The sequence below is a fragment of the Chlorocebus sabaeus genome, chromosome 20 (genome assembly GCF_047675955.1).
Source record: "Chlorocebus sabaeus isolate Y175 chromosome 20, mChlSab1.0.hap1, whole genome shotgun sequence".
NCBI lineage: Eukaryota > Metazoa > Chordata > Mammalia > Primates > Cercopithecidae > Chlorocebus > Chlorocebus sabaeus.
The window spans coordinates 105,873,211-105,897,898 of record NC_132923.1 but is presented as its reverse complement, the minus strand read 5'-3'; the positions used below and the strand labels follow the sequence as shown (position 1 = coordinate 105,897,898).

At 50.8% G+C, this 24,688-nt stretch overlaps 1 protein-coding gene across 2 annotated transcripts in view; it reads right to left on the bottom strand.

Annotated features, from left to right (window-relative positions):
- Nucleotides 1-3,714: 3,714 nt before the first annotated feature.
- The window catches only part of NKAIN1 (sodium/potassium transporting ATPase interacting 1), a 61,584-nt gene continuing 40,610 nt past the window's right edge, over nt 3,715-24,688 (bottom strand). Inside the window, exons 2-7 of one of the 2 annotated variants that reach the window (XM_007979668.3) lie at nt 12,693-12,830; nt 9,918-9,998; nt 8,481-8,678; nt 7,034-7,094; nt 6,364-6,445; nt 3,715-6,216 (exon numbers count right to left, since the gene is read on the bottom strand). In XM_007979668.3, coding sequence (XP_007977859.1) covers nt 6,207-6,216; nt 6,364-6,445; nt 7,034-7,094; nt 8,481-8,678; nt 9,918-9,998; nt 12,693-12,830 — 570 coding nt within the window. In that variant the 3' untranslated portion in view covers nt 3,715-6,206. The remainder of the gene's footprint in view (nt 6,217-6,363; nt 6,446-7,033; nt 7,095-8,480; nt 8,679-9,917; nt 9,999-12,692; nt 12,831-24,688) is intronic. The other variant, XM_007979669.3, reaches the window with a different exon arrangement.

The following is a 24,688-nucleotide window of genomic DNA, read 5'->3' as shown; positions in this document are numbered from 1 at the left end:
CCGGCTAATTTTTGTATTTTCAGTAGAGATTGGGTTTCCCCATGTTGGCCAGGCTGGTCTCGAATTCCTTACCTCAGGTGATCTGCCTGCCTTGGCCTCCCAAAGTGCTGGGAGAGGGATGCACCGGCCAGTTTTGAGTAAATATTCTTTTTTTTTTTTTTTGAGATGGAGTCTCACTCTGTCACCCAGGCCTCCCAAGTGCTGGGATTACAGGCATGAGCTACTGCACCCAGCTTGAGAAAATATTCTTAAAGCCTAGCTCTTGATATGAGGGAGGTGGCAGGCATAATTTGACAGGGCCTTGAAGACAGTGACATAGATGGAGTTTCAAAACTATTTGAATGCCTCTTTACTAGGGCCTAAGATTTCCCAAACCTGGATCACCTGGGGCACTGGTGAAAAGCACAGATTCCCATCAATGCCTTGGAGATGTTGGATTCAGTGTGTCTCAGAGTAATTGGGGCTCAGGAATCTGGATTTTAAGGAATTCTTAAATTCTCCAAGACTGGGCCAGGTGTGGTGGCTCATGCCTGTAATCCTAGCACTTCGGGAGGCCTAGGCGGGTGAATCGCCTGAAGTCAGGAGTTCAAGACCAGCCTGGTCAACATGGCGAAACCTCATCTCTACTAAAATTACAAAAATTAGCCGGGCGTGGTGGCGCATGCCAATAATCCCAGCCACTTGGGAGGCTGAAGCAAGAGAATCACTTGAACCCAGGAGGTGGAGGTTGTAGTGAGCTGAGATCACGCCATTGTACTCCAGCCTGGGTGACAGAGTGAGACTCCATCTCCAAAAAAGAAAAAAAAAAAAAATTCTGCAAGATTGATAACCACTGCCCAGGCCCTTTGGAATGAATCTTCTTAGAAAGGAATGAGGCCTTGGTGTCAGGACCTACTTCATCCCTAATCTGTTTAGAAGTTGCAAGACCCACATTCCAATGCACTGAAGAAAACATGATTATGTCCCTAAGTCCCAGTAGACTGTTGTGCTTGTCAAATGCACATTTCATTGCTTCAAAGAATGCCATGGGTACCTTTATGACTCAGCAGTTATTGGAAGATGGTCAGCCCTACCTGGATTATTTTAATATGCAGAGGTTATCGGAAGATGGCCTCAGGATGGCAGGAGCTGCGGGAACTCCACTGGACTGCCTGGAAAGACCAGTTCGACTGGTTCCAGAGTGGGGAATTTAATATTTGGATCCAGGTCTGCCTGACTCCTGCAGTTCATGCTGATCATTACTGTAGTAGCTCTCCCAAGTTAATACACAGAGTGCTCATCATCACACACATAACCCTGAGACACATGCCTCCCTGAGAAGTGAGACACGCTAGGTCTCTTGCAGACAGAACATTGCTTCCTGCTTTTCTCCTCTAGCCTAACCTTCCAGCCCTGCCCACCCTCTCTAAAGTATGGCTCTAACTGATTAACTTGTGATGGAAATCCTTCAACAGTTCCCCATTGCTATCACGTCAGGCTGATGCATTGATTCAACATTCAGGACTGTGGTAACCTAGATACAACTCCCTTTTTTTTGAGGTTGGGTCTCTGCCAAGTGCGGTGGCCTCATGTTTGTAATCTCAGCACATTGGGAGGCTGAGGTGGGCAGATCACTTGAGGCCTGGAGTTCAAAACCAGCCTGGGCCAACATGGTGAAACCCCGTCTCTACTAAAAATACAAAAATTAGCTGGGTGTGGTGGCATGTGCCAGTAGTCCCAGCTACTGGGGAGACTGAGGCATGAGAATTATTTGAATCCGGGAGGCAGAGGTTGTAGTGAGCCAAGATCGAGCTACTATGCTCCAGCCTGGGGTGACAGAGTGAGATTGTCTCAAAAAAAAAAAAAAAAAAAAGGAGAGAGAGAGATGGGAGAGTTGGGGTCTTGCTCTGTCACCCAGGCTGGAGTGCAGTGGTATGATAAGAGCTCACTACAGCCTTAAACTCATGGGTTCAAGCTGTCCTCCTGAGCACACACCTGTGGTCCCAGCTACTCAGGAGGCTGAAGAGGGAAGATCACTTGAGCCTAGAAAGGCAAGGCTGCAGTGAGCCATGATTATGCTACTGCACTCCAGCCTGGGTGATAGAGCAAGACCCTGTCTCTCATCTCAAAAAAAAAAAAAAAAAAAAAAAAAAAAAAAGGAAAGAAAGAAAAACAGAAATAGGAAACGAATATGTTATCCACTGAAGCCTTCTCCAACCAATTCATCTCCAACTATTCTTACCCTGGCCACTATGTATTTTCCTACTTCCACCCTTTTGCTCATGCTGTTGCCTCTGCTGGGGCACTCAGATCTCTCTCCTGAGCTCCTGTTAACGATTGCCTTTCACTCTACTCTGTGCCCTCAGCATTGACTATCAGCAGAAGATCAGAAGCTCCTTGGAGGTTCTGTGTCTGTGACTTATTTTCCTCTGGACCCCATGGTCAGGAGTGGTCCACAGGTGTTTGCATAACTGGCCTGGGGCATCGTTATGTAAGGACTTCTGATTCTTACCTGCCAGCTGCATCAAGACCTGTCACCATGGAAGAAAAAGAGGAAGCTCCACAGAAATTACTGGGGTAAGAGTTCCAAGATTAAGTGAAAAAGGCCAGGTGTGGTGGCTTACTCCTGTAATCCCAGCATTTTAGGAGGCCAAGGCAGGTAGATCACTTGAAGTCAGGAGTTCGAGACTAGCCTGGCCAACATGGCGAAACCCCATCTCCACTAAAAATACAGCACTCTAGCCTGGGCAACAGAGCAAGACACCATCTTAAAAATAAATAAATAAATAAATAAATAAATAAATAAATAAATAAAATAAAAATACAAACATTAGCCAGGGGTGATGACAGGTATCTGTAATCCCAGCTACTCATTAGGCTGAGGCAGGAGAATCGCTTGAACCCAGGAGGTGGAGGTTGCAGTGAGTTGAGATTGCACCACTGCACTCCAGCCTGGGCGACAGAGTGAGACACTATCTCAAGGGGGGAGAAAAAAGCAGAGGGTCAAAGAGTAAGTAGAATACATTGCCATTTGTGTGAAAAAGAAAAACAATGTGTAATTTTGTTTTTGAGACAGTCTTACTCTGTTTCCCAGGCTGTAGTGCAGCGGCACAATCTCAGCTCTCACTGCAACCTCAACTTCTTGGGCTCAAGTGATCCTCCTGCCTCAGCCTCCTGAGCAGCTGGGACTAAAGGCATGTGCCACTCCATGCTTGGCTAATTTTTATTTTTTTATTTTTATTTTTTTTAAAGAAATGAAGTCTCCCTGTGTTGCCCAAAGTGAGTCTGGAACTCCTGGGCTCAAGCAGTCCTCCTGCTTCTGCCTCCGAAAGTGCTGGGATTACAAGCATGAGTCATCATGCCTGACCAAAAATTATATAATTTAAAAAAGGCCTATACTTGGAAAGATATGAAAAAAAGGTATGAGTATATAATCCCACTGGGACTTTCTGACTTCTAGACCTTATATACATATTACCTGTTCACCCACATACCCCCCGACACAAAAATTAAAACATTCTAAATACTGATTCTTGGGCTGTATCCCCAGAAAAGTATCCAGGATATCAAAGGTTGGATGCAGGAATCTGTGTCTAAAGCACTGTGTGTCAGTTCATTCCACACCCGGAACTGAATTCTCAGGAAGAGTCAAGATGCAAAGGATATTTGGAAGCATAAACTTTAAATGCATTTTATCAGGAAAATAAGTAAGAAGATCTCTAAGGGATTATGAAGCCACATTTGGGGACCCACTGATTTTGTTTGACCTCTGCTTTTTTTTTTTTCGGATGAGGATAGAGAGGGAGAGTGAGTTGCCTAAAGCTGCATACCCACACACCCACTCAGAGTCACAGGCCAGTGCCCCAGGATTTCTTTCTTCTTTCTTTTTTTGAGATGGAGTCTCACTCTATCACCCAGGTTGGGGTAGAGTGGCGCCATCTGAGCTCTCCGCATCTCTGCTTCCCCAGTTCAAGTGATTCTTGTTCCTCAGCCACCTGGGTAGCTGGGATTACAAGCGCCCGCTACCACCCCTGCCTAATTTTTGTATTTTTAGTAGAGACAGGGTTTCATCATGTTGGCCAGGCTGGTCTCAAACTCCTGACCTCAGGTGATCTGCCCACTTCAGCCTTCAAAAGTGTTGGGATTACAGGCATGAGTCACCGTGCCTGGCCACCCCAGGAATATTTGATAGCATCAACATCAAATCATTCCTGCCTGCCCTCATGCAGGGACTTCTCACTTAGAAAGTTCTACAGACCCAACGGGCAGGACAGGAAGATAGAGAAGAAAACACCATCTTTAATCAACCCACCTGCACAGAAACCAGGAGAGCACTCCCCTCCTTGCAAGGTCCCAGTGAAAACAGAACCTGGTCCCCTTGCAAAAACCATCTTATAAAAACAAAAGGCTTCAAAGCACCAGTGGCTGCACCCGTTGAGTAGAAAGGGGCCTGGGAGAGTGGGGTTGAGAGAAGTGGGGGCTGGAGGCAGGGCTGGCCCAGTGAACGGCAGCAGCTTAGCCTGAGGGAGCTGCTCCCCTCTTGAGCTGTACCCAGGAGCTAGGAGCTCCATGCCTGTGGGGGCCAGAGGAACTCCTGGGGCTGGCTGCTTGCAGTTGGGATGGTGGGGTGGGGTTGTCAGCCTTGCTCAGGATATTTTGGCCATAGAGAGTAGGGAATGATAGATTGGAGGGTAGTGGGCGAGGAGCGAAGTGGTCACCAGACAGGCTCAGGTGTGCAAACCATACGCGCCATCTGGGTGTCCCCCCAGTTCCTCCATGCCTCCTGCCCTCCTTTCTAACCCAGGGCCACACCTCTTTCACAGATGAAATGCTGAGGCCTGATCCTCTCATCTATGGACACACCAGGCAGTGTGTGGGATGCAGGGTTCTCAGGAGTGTCTGTGGAGGGAGGTGGGGAAAGTGTTCTCGCCTCTACTTGCCCCCAAGGAAGGGTGAGGGTGCTGGCAATCCTGACTCCCCCACTACTCACACCCCCATCTGCCCCTTCAGAACTCCTTGTGGGCTTGTTAGAGGAGGCTTCTGGCCATTGAATTGGTTGTACACGCTGGTGATCTGTAAACACTGGAGTCTGGGCAGCGCTGACCAGCACTGCTCCCCTCTGGAACCACAAGCCTTCCAACTGGTGAGGTGGATGGAGCCATCAGGGGTGAGTGGAGTTGTGGAGGGGATGGGGATACAGTAGAACCAGCCTCAGGGACCTGGAAGGGGGCAGGGTGACTGAGTTGGGGCCCCACTTTCCTGGAGGAGAGAGCTTGAAAGATTTGCCAAGGGTGGACAGAGGCTGAGCGTAGGAAGGCTTCTCTGTGGGTGGGGCTGAATTTAGGGCTCTGTCCATCCGGTTCCCAATAAGAGAACGAATGGGTATATTGCTTTAAGAGAGGCATTGGCAAGTGGTGGCGGTGGTGTGTGAATATGGTGGAGACCACATGGGTCCAAGCTGGAGGGGGGCTTGAAATTGAACTCAGAGAGCAGACGTGGGTTTTACAGTCAGAAACTGCAGAAAGTACACTGTGTTCAAGGCCCACTTCCACCAAAAATCTAGCTGTGTGGCCTCAAGCAAATTGCATCTCTGGGCCTCAGTTTTAATGTACTGCAAAATGGGGATTTTAATCCCAGTCTAGCTCAGGGAATTGAGTTAAATGAGAAGTCTAAAAGAGTCCATTTGCTAAGGGATTAATTACTTGAGGAGGGGAAACCGAGGCCCAGAGAGGGCAAGGGCTTAGCCAGACATCACAGTCAGTGTTGGACCTACGATTAGAACCCAGGACTCCCGCTCCTAGTTCAGAGTAGCTTTCCCCAGAGCTGGTGAGTGAGTGTGGTGGGATGGGATGGGTGTGATGTCCTGCTGTTTTTGGACAGGGGGGCAGGATGCTGGGTGAAGGGTGAAAGAGAGGCTGGAGAAGAGAGGAAGGCCCCAGCTCACGCCAAGGCTGAGATTAAAAACAAATAAACAAACAAACAAAAAACCCGCGGTGCCCCTCCCCCGCCCCGCCCCACTCCTCCGAAGTCCGGGCTGCGAAGAGCCAAGGCCAAGTCCAAGTCCAAGTCCAAATCCCCGTCTCTGGCTGCAGACCCGGGGGCGGGCGCAGGCTGCAGTGAGCGCGCGGGCCACCAGGGGGCGCGCCTGCGTCTTGGCCTGAGCTCAAGGCAGCTGCGGTCAGTCCAGGGGCCCAAGGCGAGGCGCCGAGGTGGGCGCGGGGCAGAGGCTACCCCGACCTGCGGGAAACAAAGGCAGGTTAGGGACAGTGGACCTCAAAAGTATGGGGTCGGAGAGACCCGGTTGCCCTGCCCACTCCTCCGTCCCCTCCTTTTCGCAACCCCGACGCCCGGGCCTCCCCAAGCCAGCAGGGCGCCGTGACCCACGTGTACAGAGGCTGCAGCTGTAAATGCGACGTCTTCTGGGGCGCCTGGTATCCGTAGGAGTCAAAGCCGCCGATGAAGTCAACTGCGGAAGAGGGGCGGCGCGTGTTAGAGTTCAGTGGCGGGGTGAGGAGAGGGAGACTGGGTCCTGAAGGGGGGGAATCTGAGGGCAGGACCCCCACCCGAGGAAGCGGAGCCAGAGAAGCCGTGAGGAGGGGAGGAGCGAGGGTCAGACCCCGTGCAGGGCCTGGGGCGGGGCTTCGGCTGGACCCTGAGGGATGGGCGTCTGGGGGTCTGGAGGCCGCGGGGCCGGGCCAGCGGAGGGTCAGGCCCCAATCCTTAAGGCTTGGGCCTGGGAGGCCGGGCGGTCCTATGGGAGAGAAGGCTCTTGGGGGCGGGGCTAGAGCCTCTAAAGGGGACAAGACCTCTGATGAGGTCCACGTGGAGCGAGATTGGGGAAAGGCGGTGCTGGGGCCAGGGACTGGGCACCTGGACGTGTGGACCACAACCCGGAACGGGCTGGTATTCAGAGCCTTCCACACCAGCCGCCTCTTCCCCTTGGAAGGGGCCAGTGACTTGGGCTTCCTCCCGCCACGGCCCGTCACAGGCCTCTGTCCAGGGTGCTGAAGATGCGGGGCAAGATTCCCCTCTTCCCTAGGGGCGCCTTACTCACAACTGTCCTCCTCCTCCAGGAACACTTTGCTCACGTAGCAGGCGAACACGAAGCCGAACAGCTGGGAGTGGAGGTGACACGTCAGGGAGGGAAGGAGGAGTGGGAACCTCTTCCTCCACCCCCTGCAGGGCCCTGTACGCCCTGACTGGCAAGGGAGGAGGCATGCCAGGATGAAGGCAAACCCGTAACAACTTCCAGTTAAATGTTTTCACCTTTAAGTCAAACATACATGGTTTAACTCTTCTGAAAGTGTGACTTGAGGCAAATAATCATTTTACCTCTTTGAGCCTCAGTTTTCCCAGTTGGACTTACGATGTGTTAAGAAGAAAGAGGATTATGAGACTTTGTGGGTACAAAGTGCCTAGGACAGGGCTGGCCCTTCTAGAAACAGGAACTACTCCTATCTTGGAGTTTCTCTTTTTCTTTCTTTCTTTCTTCTTTCTCTTTCTTTCTTTCTTTCTTTCTTTCTTTCTTTCTTTCTTTCTTTCTTTCTTTCTTTCTTTCTTTCTTTCTTTTTCTTTTCTTTTTCTTTCTTTCTCTTTCTTTTTGTTTCTTCCTTCCCTCCCTCCCTCCCTCCCTCCCTCCCTTCCTCCCTTCCTTCCTTCCTTCCTGCCTTCCTTCCTTCCTTCCTTCCTTCCTTCCTTCTTTCAGACAGGGTCTCACTCTATCACCCAGGTTGGAGTGCAGTGATGCAATCATGGGTCACTTCAGCTTCAACCTCCTGGGCTCAAGCCATCCTCCTGCCTCAGCCTCTCAAGCAGCTGGCTTTGTAGGCATGAGGCACCATGCCCAGTGGGGTCACTTTTTTATTCTCACAACTCTGAGGCTGGTATTGTCATTCCTTTTTGTGAATAAGGAAACAAGCTCCGAGAAGGCAGATGACTTGTCCAAAGTCACGCAGTGGGTATATTGAGCATTGAAACCCAGGATTGATTCATAGTCTGATGCCTCATCCTATTCACTAAACCTGTTCACTCCCTGCATAGGCACTGGGGCAGGGGTGAGGGAAGGTGGTACAGGATATGGAAACAGATGCAGACAAAAGGACAGACAGGTGGAAAACCTAGGTTTATCCCCCCCCCCCCTTTTTTTTTTAAGGAGTTTTGCTCTTGTTGCCCAGGCTGGAGTGCAATGGTGCAATCTTGGCTCACCGCAACCTCCACCTCCCGGGTTCAAGCGATTCTCCTGCCTCAGCCTCCCGAGTAAGTGGGATTACAGGCATGTGCCACCACACCTGGCTAATTTTGTATTTTTAGTAGAGACGGGGTTTCTCCATGTTGGTCAGGCTGGTCTCGAACTCCTGACCTTAGGTGATCCACCCACCTCGGCCTCCCAAAGTGCTGGGATTGCAGGTGTGAGCCACCGTGCCCGACCCATCATCCCCGCTTAACTAGAGCTAAAGAAAGGGATCGGGAAGTGTGTGTAGGTGGGGGACAGAAGGACTCACTGCCAGGAAGATCTGCAGGGCGCTGCTGAGGGCTTCAATGTAGGGATAGTCAAGCAGGCAGCCAGTGACAGAGATGACATGGTGGTCCTCCAGAGCCAGGCGGGAGTTCAGAACAGGCGTCACCAGGCAGCCTGGTCCATTCTCCATCCACCAGGAGCGGTGCAGGGATGTGTTGAAGGTCATGATGAAGTCCCGGTCCTGGGGGCAAAAGGGGCCTGGGATACTGAGTGTGAGGGAGAGGGAGGGGGGAGCTACTCCCCCAGCCCAGGGAGACTTCATATTGATCGGTGAAGGGATTCAGGGAGTCTGCACCTGCAAGTCCATATTTGGCCAACAGGTGGCACTTAATGACCACACAGGCCTCACTCTTTTCTCATTGAGATGGGAAGGGGTTTGTGTGGACTCACAGGGGCCTCAGAATTTTCAGAGCTGGAAGGAACATTAACAATTTCCCAGCCACTGGTGAAATCCTCAGTACAGGCCCCTTCACAGCCCATTCAGTCTCTCCACTGCTCCCGCTGTGTGCGACCCTGGGCGAACCTCTCCTTTGGGGCCTTGGTCTCCGCATTTGTTAAATGGAGAAGGGCTGGCCTAGATGGGAAGTTCTTACCCAGGGTGTGCACCCAGGTGCCCATCCATGCAGTCACTCATTCAGCAGGTAAATACTCACTGCCTGCCGACCAGGGGCCAAGCACTCAGATGTGCGATCTTATTTTATCCCCTCAGCAACCACATGAAGTTGCAGTTGCTTTATGTCCACTTACTAGATGAGGAAACTGGGGCTCAGACAGGATTGGCCCCTTGCCCAGGGTAATATAGCTAGAAGCTTTCAGAGCTGGGATTTGAACCTAGCAGGGTCAAACTACAAAGCCAATGCTCTTAAATTCACATATTTTGTCTCCTTTATATCTAAAAATAGAAGTCGTGTCTCTCTGGGCTTGCTCTTATTCAAGCGAAACAGTCCTACTTTCTTCAGCAGTTCTTCGTGTGACATGGTCTGCTCAATCTTCCCTGAACAAACTCTAGTCTCTTTCCCTTCTGAAAAATATTGATCAGAATTAGAGCCAAATCTTTGTGATCTAAGCAGTACAAAGCACATGGCATTTTCACCTCCCTTGCTCTGAATACTCTACCTCTATTAGTGGGGCCTAAGAGTAGCTTTCTGGGCTACCACATACTGTTGGTTTTTACTGAGCTTGTGATCAACTGGGACCCCTGGCTCATCTTCACATGGGCTTATCTGCTCCATCATTGTGTTTGAGGTAGCCAGAAATGGATTGTGTAGGTGGAAAATGGGGCACACAGATTATTTGGGCGTGTAAGGAGAGGGAGGCTTCTTCAAGACATGATGCTCTGGTCCTATAACACAATACCCTTGGGGCAGGGGATGGGAATGGTCAGGTTCTGCCCTATGGCACTGCCAGGCCTGAGGCTTACCTGGGACAGCTGTCCAACCTCCAAGTAGAAGCAGATGATAAACGCATTCCAGCCAACCCAGAGCACCAGCCAGGCTGCATACTGGGGAAAGCAGAGGTGGGATCAGGGTGGGGCCTGGAGAGTGGGGGATGGGGAGTGTCAATGGAGACAGAGCTCAGGGATGAGGAGATCTGGGCAGGGGAAATTATGAGAATACCTCACTCAGAGAGCACAGTGTAGCCTACAAATCATTTACACACCCATCAGGCCTTACAACAGCCCTGCATGGTTAGCACTGCCCTCTCGTTAGAGAAAACTAATTTAATGCTGAAAGGAAGTTTAAGCTTTCCAAGATCACACAGCTAGGAAGAGGTAGGGCTGCCACTCAAATCCAAGTTCTCTGCTAGCTAATCCCATCCACTCTGCTAACAACATCCTCTAGACCAGCTGTCTCTAGAATACTGGAATCATTCAAGGATGTTTGTAAAAAATGCAGATTCTGGGGTCCTACCTCTAGACCTACTGATTCCGAATTTCTATGGATGCTGTTTAAAAGCTGTTTAAGCAATCCCTAGGGGATTGTAACTCGGATGACCCTTTCAGAAACAGGTTCCAGATGGTAAGCCACTAGGGGGCGAGGACTTTGCCTGCCTGGCTCACCACTGCAATGCCAATGCCTAGCACAGAATAGCTGGATGAACCCATTAAGACTATAGGAAATGGGCCAGGTGCAGTGGTTCATACCTGTAATCCCAGCACTTTGGGAGGCTGAGGTGGGCAGATCACTTGAGCCCAGGAGTTCAAGACCAGCCTGGGCAACATGGAGAAAACCCATCTCTTAAAAAAAAAAAAAAGAGGCCAGGCACAGTGGCTCATGCTTGTAATCCCAGCACTTTGGAAGCCCGAGGTAGGCAGGTCATCTGAGTTCGGGAGTCTGAGACCAGCCTGACCAACATGGAGAAACCCTGTCTCTACTAAAAATACAAAATTAGCCAGGCGTGGTGGCGCATGCCTGTAGTCCCAACTACTCAGGAGGCTGAGGCAGGAGAATCGCTTGAACCTGGGAGGTGGAGGTTGTGGTGAGCCGAGATCACACCACTGGACTCCAGCCTGGGCAACAAGAGTGAAACTCCATCTCAAAAAAAAAAAAAGTCTTAATTATTATTATTTTTAGACAAAATCTCAGTCTGTCACCCAGGCTGGAGGGCAGTGGATGCTGGGACCTTTAGACCAAAAGAGACAGGAGGTTATCCTGCAGCCTTTTTCCTGAGTATGAGTGTGACATCTTCTCACATGGCTGTGGCTGGAGTCTGGGTATAAGGGAACCAGGGGAGGTGGAGGCAGGATCATGGATGGGGCCTGGAGAAAGGCTGGGGTGAGCAGACCACAATGAGGCCCCAAGCATAGAAAGGGTGTCCAGCCTGGGCCCTGGATGCCCTCACTCTGTCACTTTCCTCCCTCCCCTCCTTGCTCTGTAAATTGTACCTGAACAACACAGGTCAATGTGCCCCACTCCAGCAATCTTTCCATCTGTCTGGAGGGAGAGGGCTGGGATGGGAGGGACTGGGAGCAGCACTGCTAGGGCAACACCGAGACCCCTGGGCCCCTCAGTTCTCCCACATCCCGAATGTGGCCACCTCTGGGGAGAACAGCATTCCACCCACGGCAGTGAGCTGGAAAGGAGGTTAGGGTCGATTTGAGAGCTGGATGCTGCTACCCAGGTCCTGTGCCTGCAATTCTAGTGGCTGGCAGCTGGCAGACAGTGTCGTTGACAGTGGTGCCTGGGGCTTCCCTGAGAACTGGAGAGAAGTGTTCTCTTATGTCAGATGAGAGAGAGCCTTGTTAGTGTCCTGTTCACCTGGCTTCTGGGAGCTGAGCCTGTGGAGGTGGGGAAAGAAGTCCTCGAATGAGTGTGCGTGGGCTCTGGAGGCAGCATGACATTGCATGTCATTGTGATTGTAGGTGTCAAGCATGTATGTAGCAAATCTAGTGAAAAGCCTTTTCGCTCAAGAGAGCCATGTGAAGAGGTCACTGAGGAACAGCAGGCGATAGGGGTGAATCTAGCTGAAAGCAGGAGTTTGACAGCGACCATGAGGGACCAGGACTTGGGAAGAGGCTGTCAGGGAGGAGGAGAGAGACCCAGACTCCTGAGACTGGAGCGCAGGGAGGCACTGACCTCAAAGCCACACTAGCTGCTCCAGACCACATCCTTGATGTACACTGGGCAGGACAGACAAATGCCAAGCCTTCCTGAAACTTCCTGAGAAACTAAATAAGATGAAACCTACCCCTCCTGTGTCCCTGTGCCCGTCCCTCGGCTTACTGAGGCCGTGTGGTGCCGTGGCAGGAGCCTTCACTGTAGATGTGATGTTCTAATCCTGCCTTGCTTTCATTAGCTGTGTGACCTTAGGAAGACTCGCAACCTTTCTGAGCTTCAGTTTCCTCATCTGGAAAATGGAGCTGGTAAGGTCTGCCTCACAGGGCTACTGCAGACATGAGATGAAGCACGTGAAATTTAGCAGCGTGCCTGACACATGCCAGGCACTCACTACATGATCCATTTTGTTTATATTTGGATTATTTCCCTAAAAAATTCTTCAGGAAAAAAAAAAAAACCCTGTCTCCTCTGAGCAAAGAAGCACTGGGCTGTGCACATTCACCCCATCTTGCTTTGGGTGGAGCCAAGACCAGTGCCCCAGTGTTGGGAGGCAGTTCTGGTTTTGAGGAGCAGGGAGGGGTGGAGTGGGCAGGGGTGAGGAGAGGAGTTGGCTTGGGAAGGGGCAAGGTGAGCCGTACCAGGATGAGGTACCGGGATCGGTACTGCACGGTGCCAAAGATGCCCAGGATGACTGCCATGATGTGCAGGAAGTTGGCTAGGATGGGAGCCCACTGGTAGCCCAGGAAGTCAAAGATCTGCCGCTCCAGCGCAGCCACCTGTGGAAGAGACAGGCTGAGGCCACTGTCATCCCCTGAAAGGGAAGGACAGGGATTCCTGCTTGACCTTGGGGAGCAGGTGGCACCAGTTACCATGGTGATGAGGCGTAAGTCTCAGAACCATCCAGTCCTTCACTACCAAAGCGATGCTGGGGGTCCTTAAGCCTGGTCATTACTTTGGGATGGGCTGAAAGGTGATAGGAGCCAGGACGCAGAACACCTTCCTCCCCACCAAGAGGCCCTTCCCTCTAGCAGCTCAAGCTCCTGCATCTATTCCGTGTGGGGAAGACAGTGGGGTCAGAATCCAGACTGTCACTCCAAGCCTTGGAGGGCAGGGAAGTCCTGGAGCCACAGTTACCTCTTCCAAGGATCCCTATCTGGAGCTTGCCCTGGCCCATGACATCCATGGGCTACAGAGAAGAGAATGCTTTCCACTCCCCTTCCCTGAGGGAGTTGGAATAGATTGCAAAATTGGCCTCAAATCCTCCTCTTCCTGTTTCCATGCTCTTCCGTAGTGCCCTTCTACACTAATGCTGTGCTTGGCCACGCGACTCGCTTTGCCTAAAGGGACTTTGTCAAACATGATGCAAACGTGTTTGAAAGAGGCTTGAAAAATGCATGCATCCAGTCTGGGCATCATGGTGAAACCCCGTTTCGACAAAAAATACAAACCATTGCCAGGTGTGGTGGTGCGTGCCTGTAGTCCCAGCTACTCGGGAGGCTTAGGTGAGAGAATTGCTTGAGCCCAGAAGGCAGAGGTTGCAGTGAGCCAAGATCATGTCACTGCACTCCAGCCTGGGCGACAGAGTGAGACCCTGTCTCAAAAAAAAAAAAAAAAAAAAAAAAAAAAAAAAAAAAAGGGTGTGCTTTGGAGCTTGCCCACTTGCTTCACTTGTAACAAGACCACCTTGTGAACAAGCCCCAGCTGACCTGCTGGAGGATGAGAGGCCGCGAGGAGGAGAGCGAAGGCACCCCAGCTGACAGCCCATCAGCCATCAGCCATGTGAGCAAGGCCATGCTAGATCACCCTGGATCACTAGCTGACCAGAGACACATAGCCCAGACCAGAAGAATCTCCCAGCTGACCCACAGAATCATGAACTAAATAAAATGGTCGTTTATTTTTTATTTCTAAATATTTATTATCATTATTTTTAAACAGAGTCTTGCTCTGTCACCCAGGCTGCAGTGCAGTGGGGCTATCTCAGTTCACTGCAACCTCCGCCTCATGGGTTCAAGCAATTCTCCTGCCTCAGCCTCCTGAGTATCTGGGACCACAGGCACCTGCCCCCATACTCAGCTAATTTTTGTATTTTTAGTAGAGGCAGAGTTTCACCATGTTGGCCAGGCTGGTCTCGAGCTCCTGACCTCAAATGATCCACCCACCTCAGCCTCCTAAAGTGCTGGGATTATAGGCGTCAGCCACCAGGCCCAGCCAAATTTTGCTTTAAAGAACCACCTCCTACCATTCTGTCCACATGGCTTGAGTGGGGCTGACTCATTTCTAGTTTCTGGGGTGGGCAGGTGAGCCAAGTCTAGCCAAATAATCAAAGACAATGATAAATTTAGGGATAGGCGCTCACCTTGTGCTCTGCCCCTGAGAATCACCCTGAATATTTGCTAGAACAATCGGGAAGAGCTGCTCTCCTGCCAGGATACCTGAATGGGTGTGGTGTGAGCTTGGAGCTGTTGGTGGCTGCCTTGGCCACCTCAGGTGGATGGCCTGCCTGAGGACAAAGCCATAGCTAAGGTACAGAGAGAGTGTGTGTGGGAGGAAGACTGAACACACACAAGGGAATGTCCTGTGCCATCTTTCAGGCCTCTGAATACAGCCATGCCTAAAGCTAGTTCTCCCTCCTTGTCCTGCCGATTTTTGTCATTTGCAACGAAGAGTCCTAACTACAACAGAAGAGGAGAGAAGAGGGTCTGGCTGGGGAGGGGGAGGGAAGATTCAGATAAAGTGAGAAGATATAAGAAGCCTTTTTCCAGGCAGGGAGGCAGGAGGAGGTGAAGCTGATGCTACCACACAGATGGCAAGGCTTGGGCAGAGACCAAGGAAGCTGCAGGCTTGGGCAAGGTGGTGAGGGAAGCCTGGTGGTGCCAGGCCCAACCTTGGCATTTACCCACCTGGCACCAGCCTGCCTCTTGATGGTGACTCCCCTCCCAGGGATCTGCAGATTGTAAAGCTCATCTCTCACTGGATGCTCCTTGGCAGAATGGCAGAGCTGGAATCATTATTTCATTTTGAGGAAAGGGAAGATGAGGTTCAGAGAGGGGAAGTGACTTGTCCAAGGTCACACAGCAGGTTGGTGGCAGAATAGGCCTTTCTCAGCCACCTGTCCTATCTTGGCACCACCTTTCCCATCTTGGCATGGGTAAGGGAGTCAAGAAGTGTAAATTGTGGTGGGAAGTCTGCCTCTGACTCCTGGGTGACTTTGGGCAGCCCACTTTCCCCGCTGGGTTTGGGGCTCCTCTTCCATGCATGGAAGTCACTGGACTAGGTAATCTCCAAGGGCCCTTCCAGCCTTGACTTCCATCATCTGCTGGCCTTGGGGGAGAAACTCCCCAAGCTTGTTCAGGGGCCTCTGTCACGGTCATGGTCTCTGTCTGCTGCTCCTATGCCACTCTTCCTCCAGTCCACTCTTCCTCTTTCCACCCTGACTCTGCCTGGCCTTGGGAGCCTTGGTGGTCTGGGGTCCAGCTCGATGTTCTTGACTCAGCTGTTACCTGGCCCTAAGGGAGAACATCTCTGTCAGAGGACGGAGGAGGAGGCTGCGACAGAGTTATCCAGGCTCACGGTGCAGCTGAGGCACCCTGCCAAATACGTCCACCTAAGGCTGGGCGCAGTGACTCACGCCTGTAATCCCAGCACTTTGGGAGGCCAAGGTGGGTGGATCACTTGAGGTCAGGAGTTTGAGGCCAGCCTGGCCAACATGGTGAAACTCCATCTCTACTGAAAATACGAAAGTTAGCTGGGTGTGGAGGTTAGGGGAGGAGAATTGCTTGAACCTGGGAGGCAGAGGCTGCAGTGAGTTGAGTTTGCGCCACTGTACTCCAGCCTGGGTGACAGAGTGAGACTCTGTCTCAAAAAGAAGGAAAAAAAAAAAAGTCCACCTAAAATATGATATCATCTCCACCCAAACTGGCACCTACTCAAAACCCCTCTGTTCTCTGTGACCTTATTGATAGAAAACAGAGAAGGATAGTTTGTTTTGTTTGTTTGTTTTGTTTTTTAAAGCAGTAGCAGATTTGTAGTCACTTAAACTCAGATTCAAATTCCGGCTCTGCTGTGTGACTTAGAGCCAGTCACTTTCCCTCTCTGAATCTATTTCTTCAACTATAAATAGAGAAGATAATCCCTCTCTTGAGAAGTTGTTGTGGGGATATAGAGATATTGCATAAACTAACAGACAATTAGACTTAATACATAGCAGCTAATTAATAGAAGGCTTAACAGTCTAAGCTTCTTAGTTTGGCACTGAGGGCCCACTAGGATCTGGCTCAATCCTGTATTTCCCATCAGCTCCTGCCCCCAAGAGGCTGTAACAACAGTTGAAGTCCTACCTTCATTTGTCTTTGCCTTATTTTTTATTTTACATTTTATTTTGAGAAAGAGTCTTGCACTTTTGCCCAGGTTGGGGTGCAATGTGGTGATTACAGCCCACTGCAACCTCAATTTCCTGGGCTCAAGGCATCCTCCTGCCTCAGCCTCCTTAGTAGCTGGGACTACAGGCAGGTGCCACTGCATCTGGGTAATTTTAAAATATTTTGTAGAGATTGGGTCTCACCATGTTGCCTGGGGTAGTCTTGAACTCCTGGCCTCAAGTGATCTTCCTGCCTTGGCCTCCCAAAATGCTGGGATTACAGACATAAGCCACTGCTCCAGGCCTCCCTTTGCCTTTATCCAAGTCCTCCTTAGTTTTCACAGTGTAGCTCAGTTCCCTCTTTTGGTAGGAAGGCCTCCCTGACTGGCCCACAGGGACTGCTCTCTTCACTTGACATGGAGTGGAGGCTGTTCTTCCCACTCTCAGCATGGCTCTGGCCTTCCTTCATCCTCATGCCCAGCAACCATTCACTCATTTATCTACAACCAGCCAGACCCATTTATCCATCCATCCGACATCTGACATGCCCTCACCCAGCTAGGGTTCATCACTTATTTATTCACAGAACGTTTAGTCTATGTCAGGCTTTGTGCTAACTCCCGGATGTAGGAGTGAAGAAGTTATGGTCCCTGCCCCTTTGAAACTCAGGACCCACTTAGTAGAGGAGGGAGACAGGAAATCAGTACAAACCGGGGAGTCAGGGCTATGACCCAGGCCTGAAAAAGGCCATCTCTTCCTCCAATGGTGAGTGCAGATTTAATTAAACAAATCTTTTTTTTTTTTTTGAGATGGAATCTCGCTTTGTCGCCCAGGCTGGAGTGCAGTAGCATGATATCAGCTCACTGCAAGCTCCGCTTCCTGGGTTCACACCATTCTCCTGCCTCAGCCTCCCAAGTAGCTGGGACTACAGGCGCATCCCACCATACCTAGTTTATTTTATTTTATTTTATTTTTTTGATGCGGAGTCTCGCCCTGTCACCCAGGCTGGAGTGCAGTGGCTCGATCTGGGCTCACTGCAAGCTCCACCGCCTGGGTTCAGGCCATTCTCCTGCCTCAGCCTCCCCAGTAGCTGGGACTACAGGCGCCCGCCACCACGCCCGGCTAATATTTTGTATTTTTAGTACAGGCAGGGTTTCACTGTGTTAGTCAGGATGGTCTCTATCTCCTGACCTCGTGATTCGCCCGCCTCGGCCTTCCAAAGTGCTGGAATTACAGGCGTGAGCCACCGCGCCCGGCCCCAGTTGATTTTTGTATTTTTTGTAGAGAACAGGATCTCGCCCTGTTGCCCAGCCTAGTCTCGTACTCTTCTGGGCTCATGTGATCCACCCACCTTGGCCTCCCAAAGTGCTGGGATTACAGGCATGAGCCACCATGCCTGGCCTAAATATATATTTTTAAAAATTTAGATGTAGCCTGGGTATAGTCACTCACACCTATAATCTCAACACTTTGGGAGGTCAAGGCCAGAGGATGGCTTGAGGCCAGGAGTTCTGGACCAGCCTTGGCAACATAGTGAGATCCCATCTCTATTAAAAAAAAAAAAAAAAAAAAATTAGATTCAGTGTCTTATAAACAATCTTAAAGTTATTATTTTTTATTAGAAAACCAAGTCAAGGCCGGCGCGGTGGCTCACACTTGTAATACTAGCACTTTGGGAGGCCAAGGTGGGTGGATTACAAGGTCAGGAGTTCGAGACCAGCCTGGCCAACACGGTGAAACTCTGCCTCTACTAAAAATACAAAAATTAGCTGGGTATGGGGGCAGGTGCCTGTAGTCCCAGCTACTCAGGAGGCTGAAGCAGAAGAATTACTTGAACCTGGGAGGTGGAGGTTGCAGTGAGCCGAGATCGCACCCTTGCACTCCAGCCCAGGTGACAGTGCGAAATTCGGTCCCCCCCCCAAAAAAAATAATAAAAAATAAAAAAAAGAAAAGAGAAAGAAAACCAAGTCAAATATTCCAGAACTTCTGCTTGTGTAGCAGTTACATGCAGCTAATTAACAAATAATAATAGGAACAAAATAAGAGGAACACCTTTCCCACCTGGTTGCATCAGCTCTGAAACACTAATCTGAGGGCTGCAGTGATTGTAAATCATAACTGGCTTTGCTGTGTCTTTGTTACTTAGAAGGGAGGAACTGTGCAGACGCAACAGCAATCTACTCCTTTGCAAAAATTGCAAATGCATGTGCGCTGGGGGGAAAATTGACTTTGGAGAGATTTTTACCTGGTCAGCTGCAAGCCAAGCCAAGGTAGCTTCTTGAATCCCTCTCCTAAGTGAGCTGGGGTGAACGTTCCTGGGGGCAGCGGATACAGACTTCTCCCTGATCTCCTGCCAGGGGGAGGCTGGCCACCACCCCACTCAGTTACTGTTTCTAAAATACAAATCTCATCCCAGCCACACAGAAAGAGCCCCCTGACTGCAGTCCCAGAGTGACAGATGAGAACGTGTCACCCAGGCCTCACATCCCTGTCTTCCCCTGCCAGTGCTCACAGAGGAAGCCCCACGTTCCTGCCCATCAGTCCCCTCTGCCTTTGATCTCTGTTCTCCCCTGACCCAGCTCTCTTTTTCTTTTCTTTCCCTTCCCTTCCCTTTTTCTTTCCTTCATTCTTTCTTTTCTCTTTCTTTCTTTTTCTCTTTCTTTCTTCCCTTCCTTCCCTCCCTCCCTACTTCCCTCCCTCCCTCCTTCCTTCCTTCCTTCCTTTTTTTTTTTCATGGAGTTTCGCTCGTCACCCAGGGTGGAGTGCAATGGCGCAATCTCGGCTCACTGCAACCCCCACCTCCTGGGTTCAAGCGATTCTCCTGCCTCAGCCTCCCAAGTAGCTGGGATTACAAGTGCATGCCACCATGCTCTGCTAATTCTTGTACTTTTAGTAGAGGCGGGGTTTCTCCACATTGGTCAGGCTGGTCTCAAACTCCCGACCTCAGGTGATCTGCCCGCCTCGGCCTCCCAAAGTGCTGGGATTATAGGCCTGAGCCCCTGCACCTGGCCTGCTTTCTTTTCTTTCTTTTTTCTTTTCCTTTCTTTTCTTTTCTTTTCTTTTCCTTTCCTTTCTTTTCTTTTTTCCTTTCCTTTCCTTTCCTTTTCCTTCCTTTTCTCTCTCTCTCTCTCTTTTTTTTTTGAGTCAGAGTCCCATTCTGTCACCCAGGCTGGGGTGCAGTGGCGCAATCTCAGCTCACCACAACCCCTGCCTCCCAGGTTCAAGCGATTCTCCTGCCTCAGCCTCCCAAGTAGTTGGGATTCCAAGCCCCTGCCACCATGCCTGGCTAACTCTTGTATTTTTAGTAGAGATGGGGTTTCACCATGTTAGTCAAGGCTTGTCTCGAACTCCTGACCTCATGAGCTGCCCACCTCAGCCTCCCAAAGTGCTGGGATTACAGGTGTGAGCCACCGCACTGCCTAGCTCTCTTCTTTTCTTTCTCTCTCTCTCTATTCCTTCCTTCCTCCTTTTTTGAGTCTCTGTCGCCCAGGCTGGAGTGCAGTGGTGCGATCTAGGCCAACTTGCAACCTCCGCCTCCTGGGTTCAAGCTATTCTCCTGCTTCAGCCTTTCCAGTAGCTGCAATTACAGGCACCCACCACCACGCCCGGCTTAATTTTTTGTATTTTTTAGTAGAGACGGGGTTTCGCCATGTTGGCTAGGCTGGTCTTGAACTCCTGACCTCAGGTAATCCACCTGCCTCAGCCTCCCAAAGTGCTGGGATTACAGACATGAGCCACTGCACCTGGCTTTTCTTTCCTTCCACCTTGCCTTGCCCTGCCCTGCCCTGCCACGGCACCCAGCCCAGCCACCTGCACTCTGGATCCAGCTCCTCTTGTCTTCTCAGGAGCCCACACCATCCACAGTCCCTTCTCTCTTGTAAACATAGCTTCTCCCTCTCCCCAGATCCTTCTCACTGGCTCTTAAACAAGCTCAAAGCCTCTCATTAAAAAAAAATAGTGTCTGGGTATAATAGCTCACACCTATAATCCCAGCACTTTGGGAGGCCCAAGGGGGTAGACTACTTGAGCTCAGGAGTTTGAGACCAGCCTGGGCAACATGGCAAAAGCCCCACCTGTATTAAAAAAATACAAAAAAACAGCCGGGCATGGTGGTGCACATCTGTGGTCCCAGCTACTTGAGAGGCTGAGGTGGGAGGATCGCTTGAGCCCAGCAGGCTGAGGCTAGAGTGAGCTGTGATAGCCCACCTGTCTCAAAAAAGAAAAAAAGAAAAAAGCTCCTTACCACGTTCCAGCTGACATCAGCCTTATCTATCTCAACACTCTCACATCCAAAACTACCTAAAAGGTCTCCACGGCCTTCCCTGCCACTCAATCTGCCACAGTGACTTTCTGCTTGGCCACTGAAAGAGGTCTTACTGAGGTCACTGGTGACCTCCTTGTTATTAAATTCAGCAGATAAGGCGGGGTGCCTGTAATCCCAGCACTTTGGAAAGCCAAGGTGGGTGGATCACTTGAGGTCAGGAGTTTGAGACCAGCCTGGCCAACATGGTGAAACCCTGTCTCTACTAAAAATACAACAATTAGCCAGGCTTGGTGGTGGGAGCCTGTAATCCCAGCTACTCAGGAGGCTGAGGCAGGAGAATCACTTGAACCCGGGAGGTGGAGGTAGCAGTGAGCCAAGATCGCACCCTTGCACTCCAGCCTGGATGACAGAGTGAGACTCTGTCTCAAAAATTAAAAATAAATAAATAAATAAATAAATAAAAAATTCAGCACATGAAAATAAATAAATAATAAATTCAGCAGATGAATTTCAGTCCTCATCTTACCTGACCTCAGTTGCCCTCTCTCCTGCCAGCAGCACTCTTCTCTGGCTTTTGCCCCATGGCACTGTCCCAGAGGCAGGATGACCTAGTGGTTAGGTGCAAAGCCTAGGTCAGAATCCTGGTGCTCTGGTTATTATACAACTCTTGGCATGGCACTAACCAACCTCTGCCTGTTTTTTGGTCAACAAAATGGGTATGATTTACAGTATCTTCCGCATAGGGCTGCGAGAAAAGTCAGTATTATTTAAAATTATATTTTTCGCAAAACTCCCTACCTCCCTCCTTCCTTAATTTTTTCCACAGTGCTTATGATTGGATTTTTACTTTTTTTTTTTTTTTTTTTTTTTTGAGACAGTCTCACTCTGCCACCCAAGCTGGAGTACAGTGGCACAATCTCAGCTCACTACAAGCTCCACCTCCCGGGTTCATGCTATTCTCCTGCCTCAGCTTCCTGAGTAGTTGGGACTACAGGTGCCCACCACCACACCCAGCTAATTTTTTGTATTTTTAGTAGAGATGGGGTTTCATCATGTTAGCCAGGATGGTCTCGATCTCCTGACCTCGTGATCTGCCCGCCTCGGCCTCCCAAAGTGCTGGGATTACAGGTGTGAGCCACCGTGCCTGGCCTTTTTTTTTTTTTCTTTCTGAGATGGAGTCTAGCTTTGTCGCCCAGGCTGGAGTGCAGTGACGCGACCTCGGCTCACTGCAACCTCTGCCTCCCGGGTTCAAGCGATTTTCCTGCCTCAGTCTCCGGAGTAGCTGGGATTACAGGTGCCTGCCACCAAGCCTGGCTAATTTTTATATTTTTAGTAGACATGGGGTTTCACTATGTTGGCCAAGCTGGTCTTGACCTCCTGACCTCAAATGATCTGCCCACCTTGGCCTCCCAAAGTGGTGGGATTACAGGTGTGAGCCACTGTGCCCCGGTGGTTTTTTACTTTCTATTTTTATTTTTTTGAGATGGGATTCTCGCTTCATCACCCAGCTGGAGTGCAGTGGTATGATCACGGCTCACTGCAGCCTTGAACTCCTTGGCTCAAGCGATCCTCCCACCTCAGCCCCCTGAGTAGCTAGGACTGCAAGCACGCGCCATCACGCTGGCCTGTGCTTATCGTTGGCAAACACACTATTTATATACTATTTAGTTATGGTCCGTCTCCTGCAGTGGATGGCAAGCTCTGTGAAGGCAGGAATTTCTGCTTGTGTGCTTTACTGCCACATTTTCAGTGGTGAGAGCAGTGCTTGGCACACTCCAGGTGCTAAAACCAAATTCTCCACCTTCCTCGGCTACTACCCCGTTCTAGAGCAGCCAAGCCCCTAACTATTAGAGTGCCCCAGGGCTATATCCCAGGCCTTCTTCATGCCACACTTACCCAGGAAATGCACGCCCACCCAAGCTCCGGTGACCACCTGCTTGCATGCAGCCCCCAGCTGCATTCTAACCAGTGACTCAGTGAACAGCTCACTGTGAACTCCACATGCCCAAACCTGGTCCATGTCCAGTGTTTTGGGCTCCACGAGGTGTCCAGCTGCTTGAGCTAGGAACCTAAACTTTAGGTTTCAGTCTCCCTCATGCTCCCCATTTGTTCCACGTCCCCCACCCCCCCTCCCCGCAGCCTGTCCTCAAGCCCTGGATCTCGGATCTTCCAAATCTCTCACATCTGGCCACTTTTTTCCATCCACTTTCTCTCACCTGGCCATGCCAACCCCCCTGCCCTCCAGCTTACTTCAAACCTAACTGGCCCCTCTGCTCTCCAGAGTGGGGCCTCCCCGAGGCTCCCTGCTGCCCCTCCCCCTGCCCTTCGCTCCCCACCCCCACCCCTAATTATTTATTTATCAGGTAGCTGCCAGCCGAAGGGGGATGCTGTTGCCATGGGAACCTTCAGCCCCGAGTCAGGGCTGCCTCTGTTCTCAGTAGGATGCTCTTGTCTGTCTAGACGCCAACCCCAGGAGCCCACATGAGGTTGGGGGTGAGGGATAAGGGCTGAATAATGCAGATGGGCCCACCCTAGCCCCAGGAAGCTGGCTGGGAGAGAAGGTAGGGTAGGGCCCAGGCTCAGGGCCACTGAACCCATCAGAAGTCTCTCGTGCCCAACCCTTGCCAGCCAATTCTGCAAGTCAACTACTTTCCTGGCCAAAATTCCAGCCATGTCACCACAGGCCTGAGACACAGAAGTCAGCCTGTCTGGGGAAAGATGAGGGATGGGCCCTTGAAGTTTCTAGAGAAAACTTTGTTCCAGTCTGGTTCTGTCTCTCTCACTGACTTCAGTCCACTGAGGGACGAGCTCTCCATTTAAGGACATGGAGGCCTGAGTTCCAGCCCTAGTTCTCATCCACTCACTGTGTGACCTTGGGCAAGTTATCCCCCTCTCTGAGCCTCAGTTTTCTCATTAGTGAAATGTCCTGAGGATTCAGACAGGGCCCATAAAGCTCGCAGCCAGCCGGGTGTCTGGCACACAGTTGGTGCTGAGTATATGGCAACAGCTTTTGTTGCATCCCCAACCTCAGGCCCCCCTTTTCCCAGTGGATTTCTGAGGCAGCTGACAAAATTAAACTCGACTCAACCCCTCATCCATGAAATGAGGGAGTGGGACGAAAGTCGCAGACAACAGAGCTGGAAGGACCCCTGAGATCTGCTGGCCCAACCCCCTAATTAAGGAGGTTAGCAAACCGACAGCAGAGGGGGCAGGGATGTGCCTGAGGGGAGGGGCTCCTCTCTCTCCCGGAGCTCTGCCCCCACCTCCCCATCTCCGGGGGTCCATCTGGGGACACTGCCATCTGAGCACGAGTTGAAATGAGATTCAACTCAACATAAGATTAAAAGGAACAGTCACAGAGACCAAGTGGTTTTTGACCCTGCCAAAGAAGATGGGCCCAGTAGGGACTCAATTCATTGAGCAAATATTTCTTGAGCACCTACTATGTGCTGGGCCCTAGGCATATGGCAGTGAACAAGACGGTGTGGATCCTGCCTCAGAGAGCTCATCTGGAGAGAGAAACCACCGTCCTCTGGGAGCTGATGAACTGATGATGGGGGCTTCTCTGACAGGTTCCCTTCCACTGTGCCTAGGGACCTGTGAAGATGCCTCCCTCATCCCCCAACACACGCACACACATGCACGCACACGCATGCATACACACGCGCACACATGCACGCGCACACACGCGCACAGACGCACACGCACGCACACACACCCCTCTCTTCTCTTTCTTCCAGGGCTTTTGCAGCCTTTCTGCCTCTCTATCCCAGCCCGGATCCCACTGGGAAATGGCCAAGGCCATCACTGTTAGGTGAAAAAAGCAAGCTGCAGAGCAACATGATTCCATTTGTGTAAACACCTCCCCCAAAAGGCACCAAACACGTGGGACTGTAAAGGCAGGACCAAGAGCCAAGGAGAGACCCAATAAACAGTTATGAGACGTTATTTCTAGGGAGTGGGGAGATGGGGAGACTTTGAATCTTAACTATATGCACTTCTATAGTAGT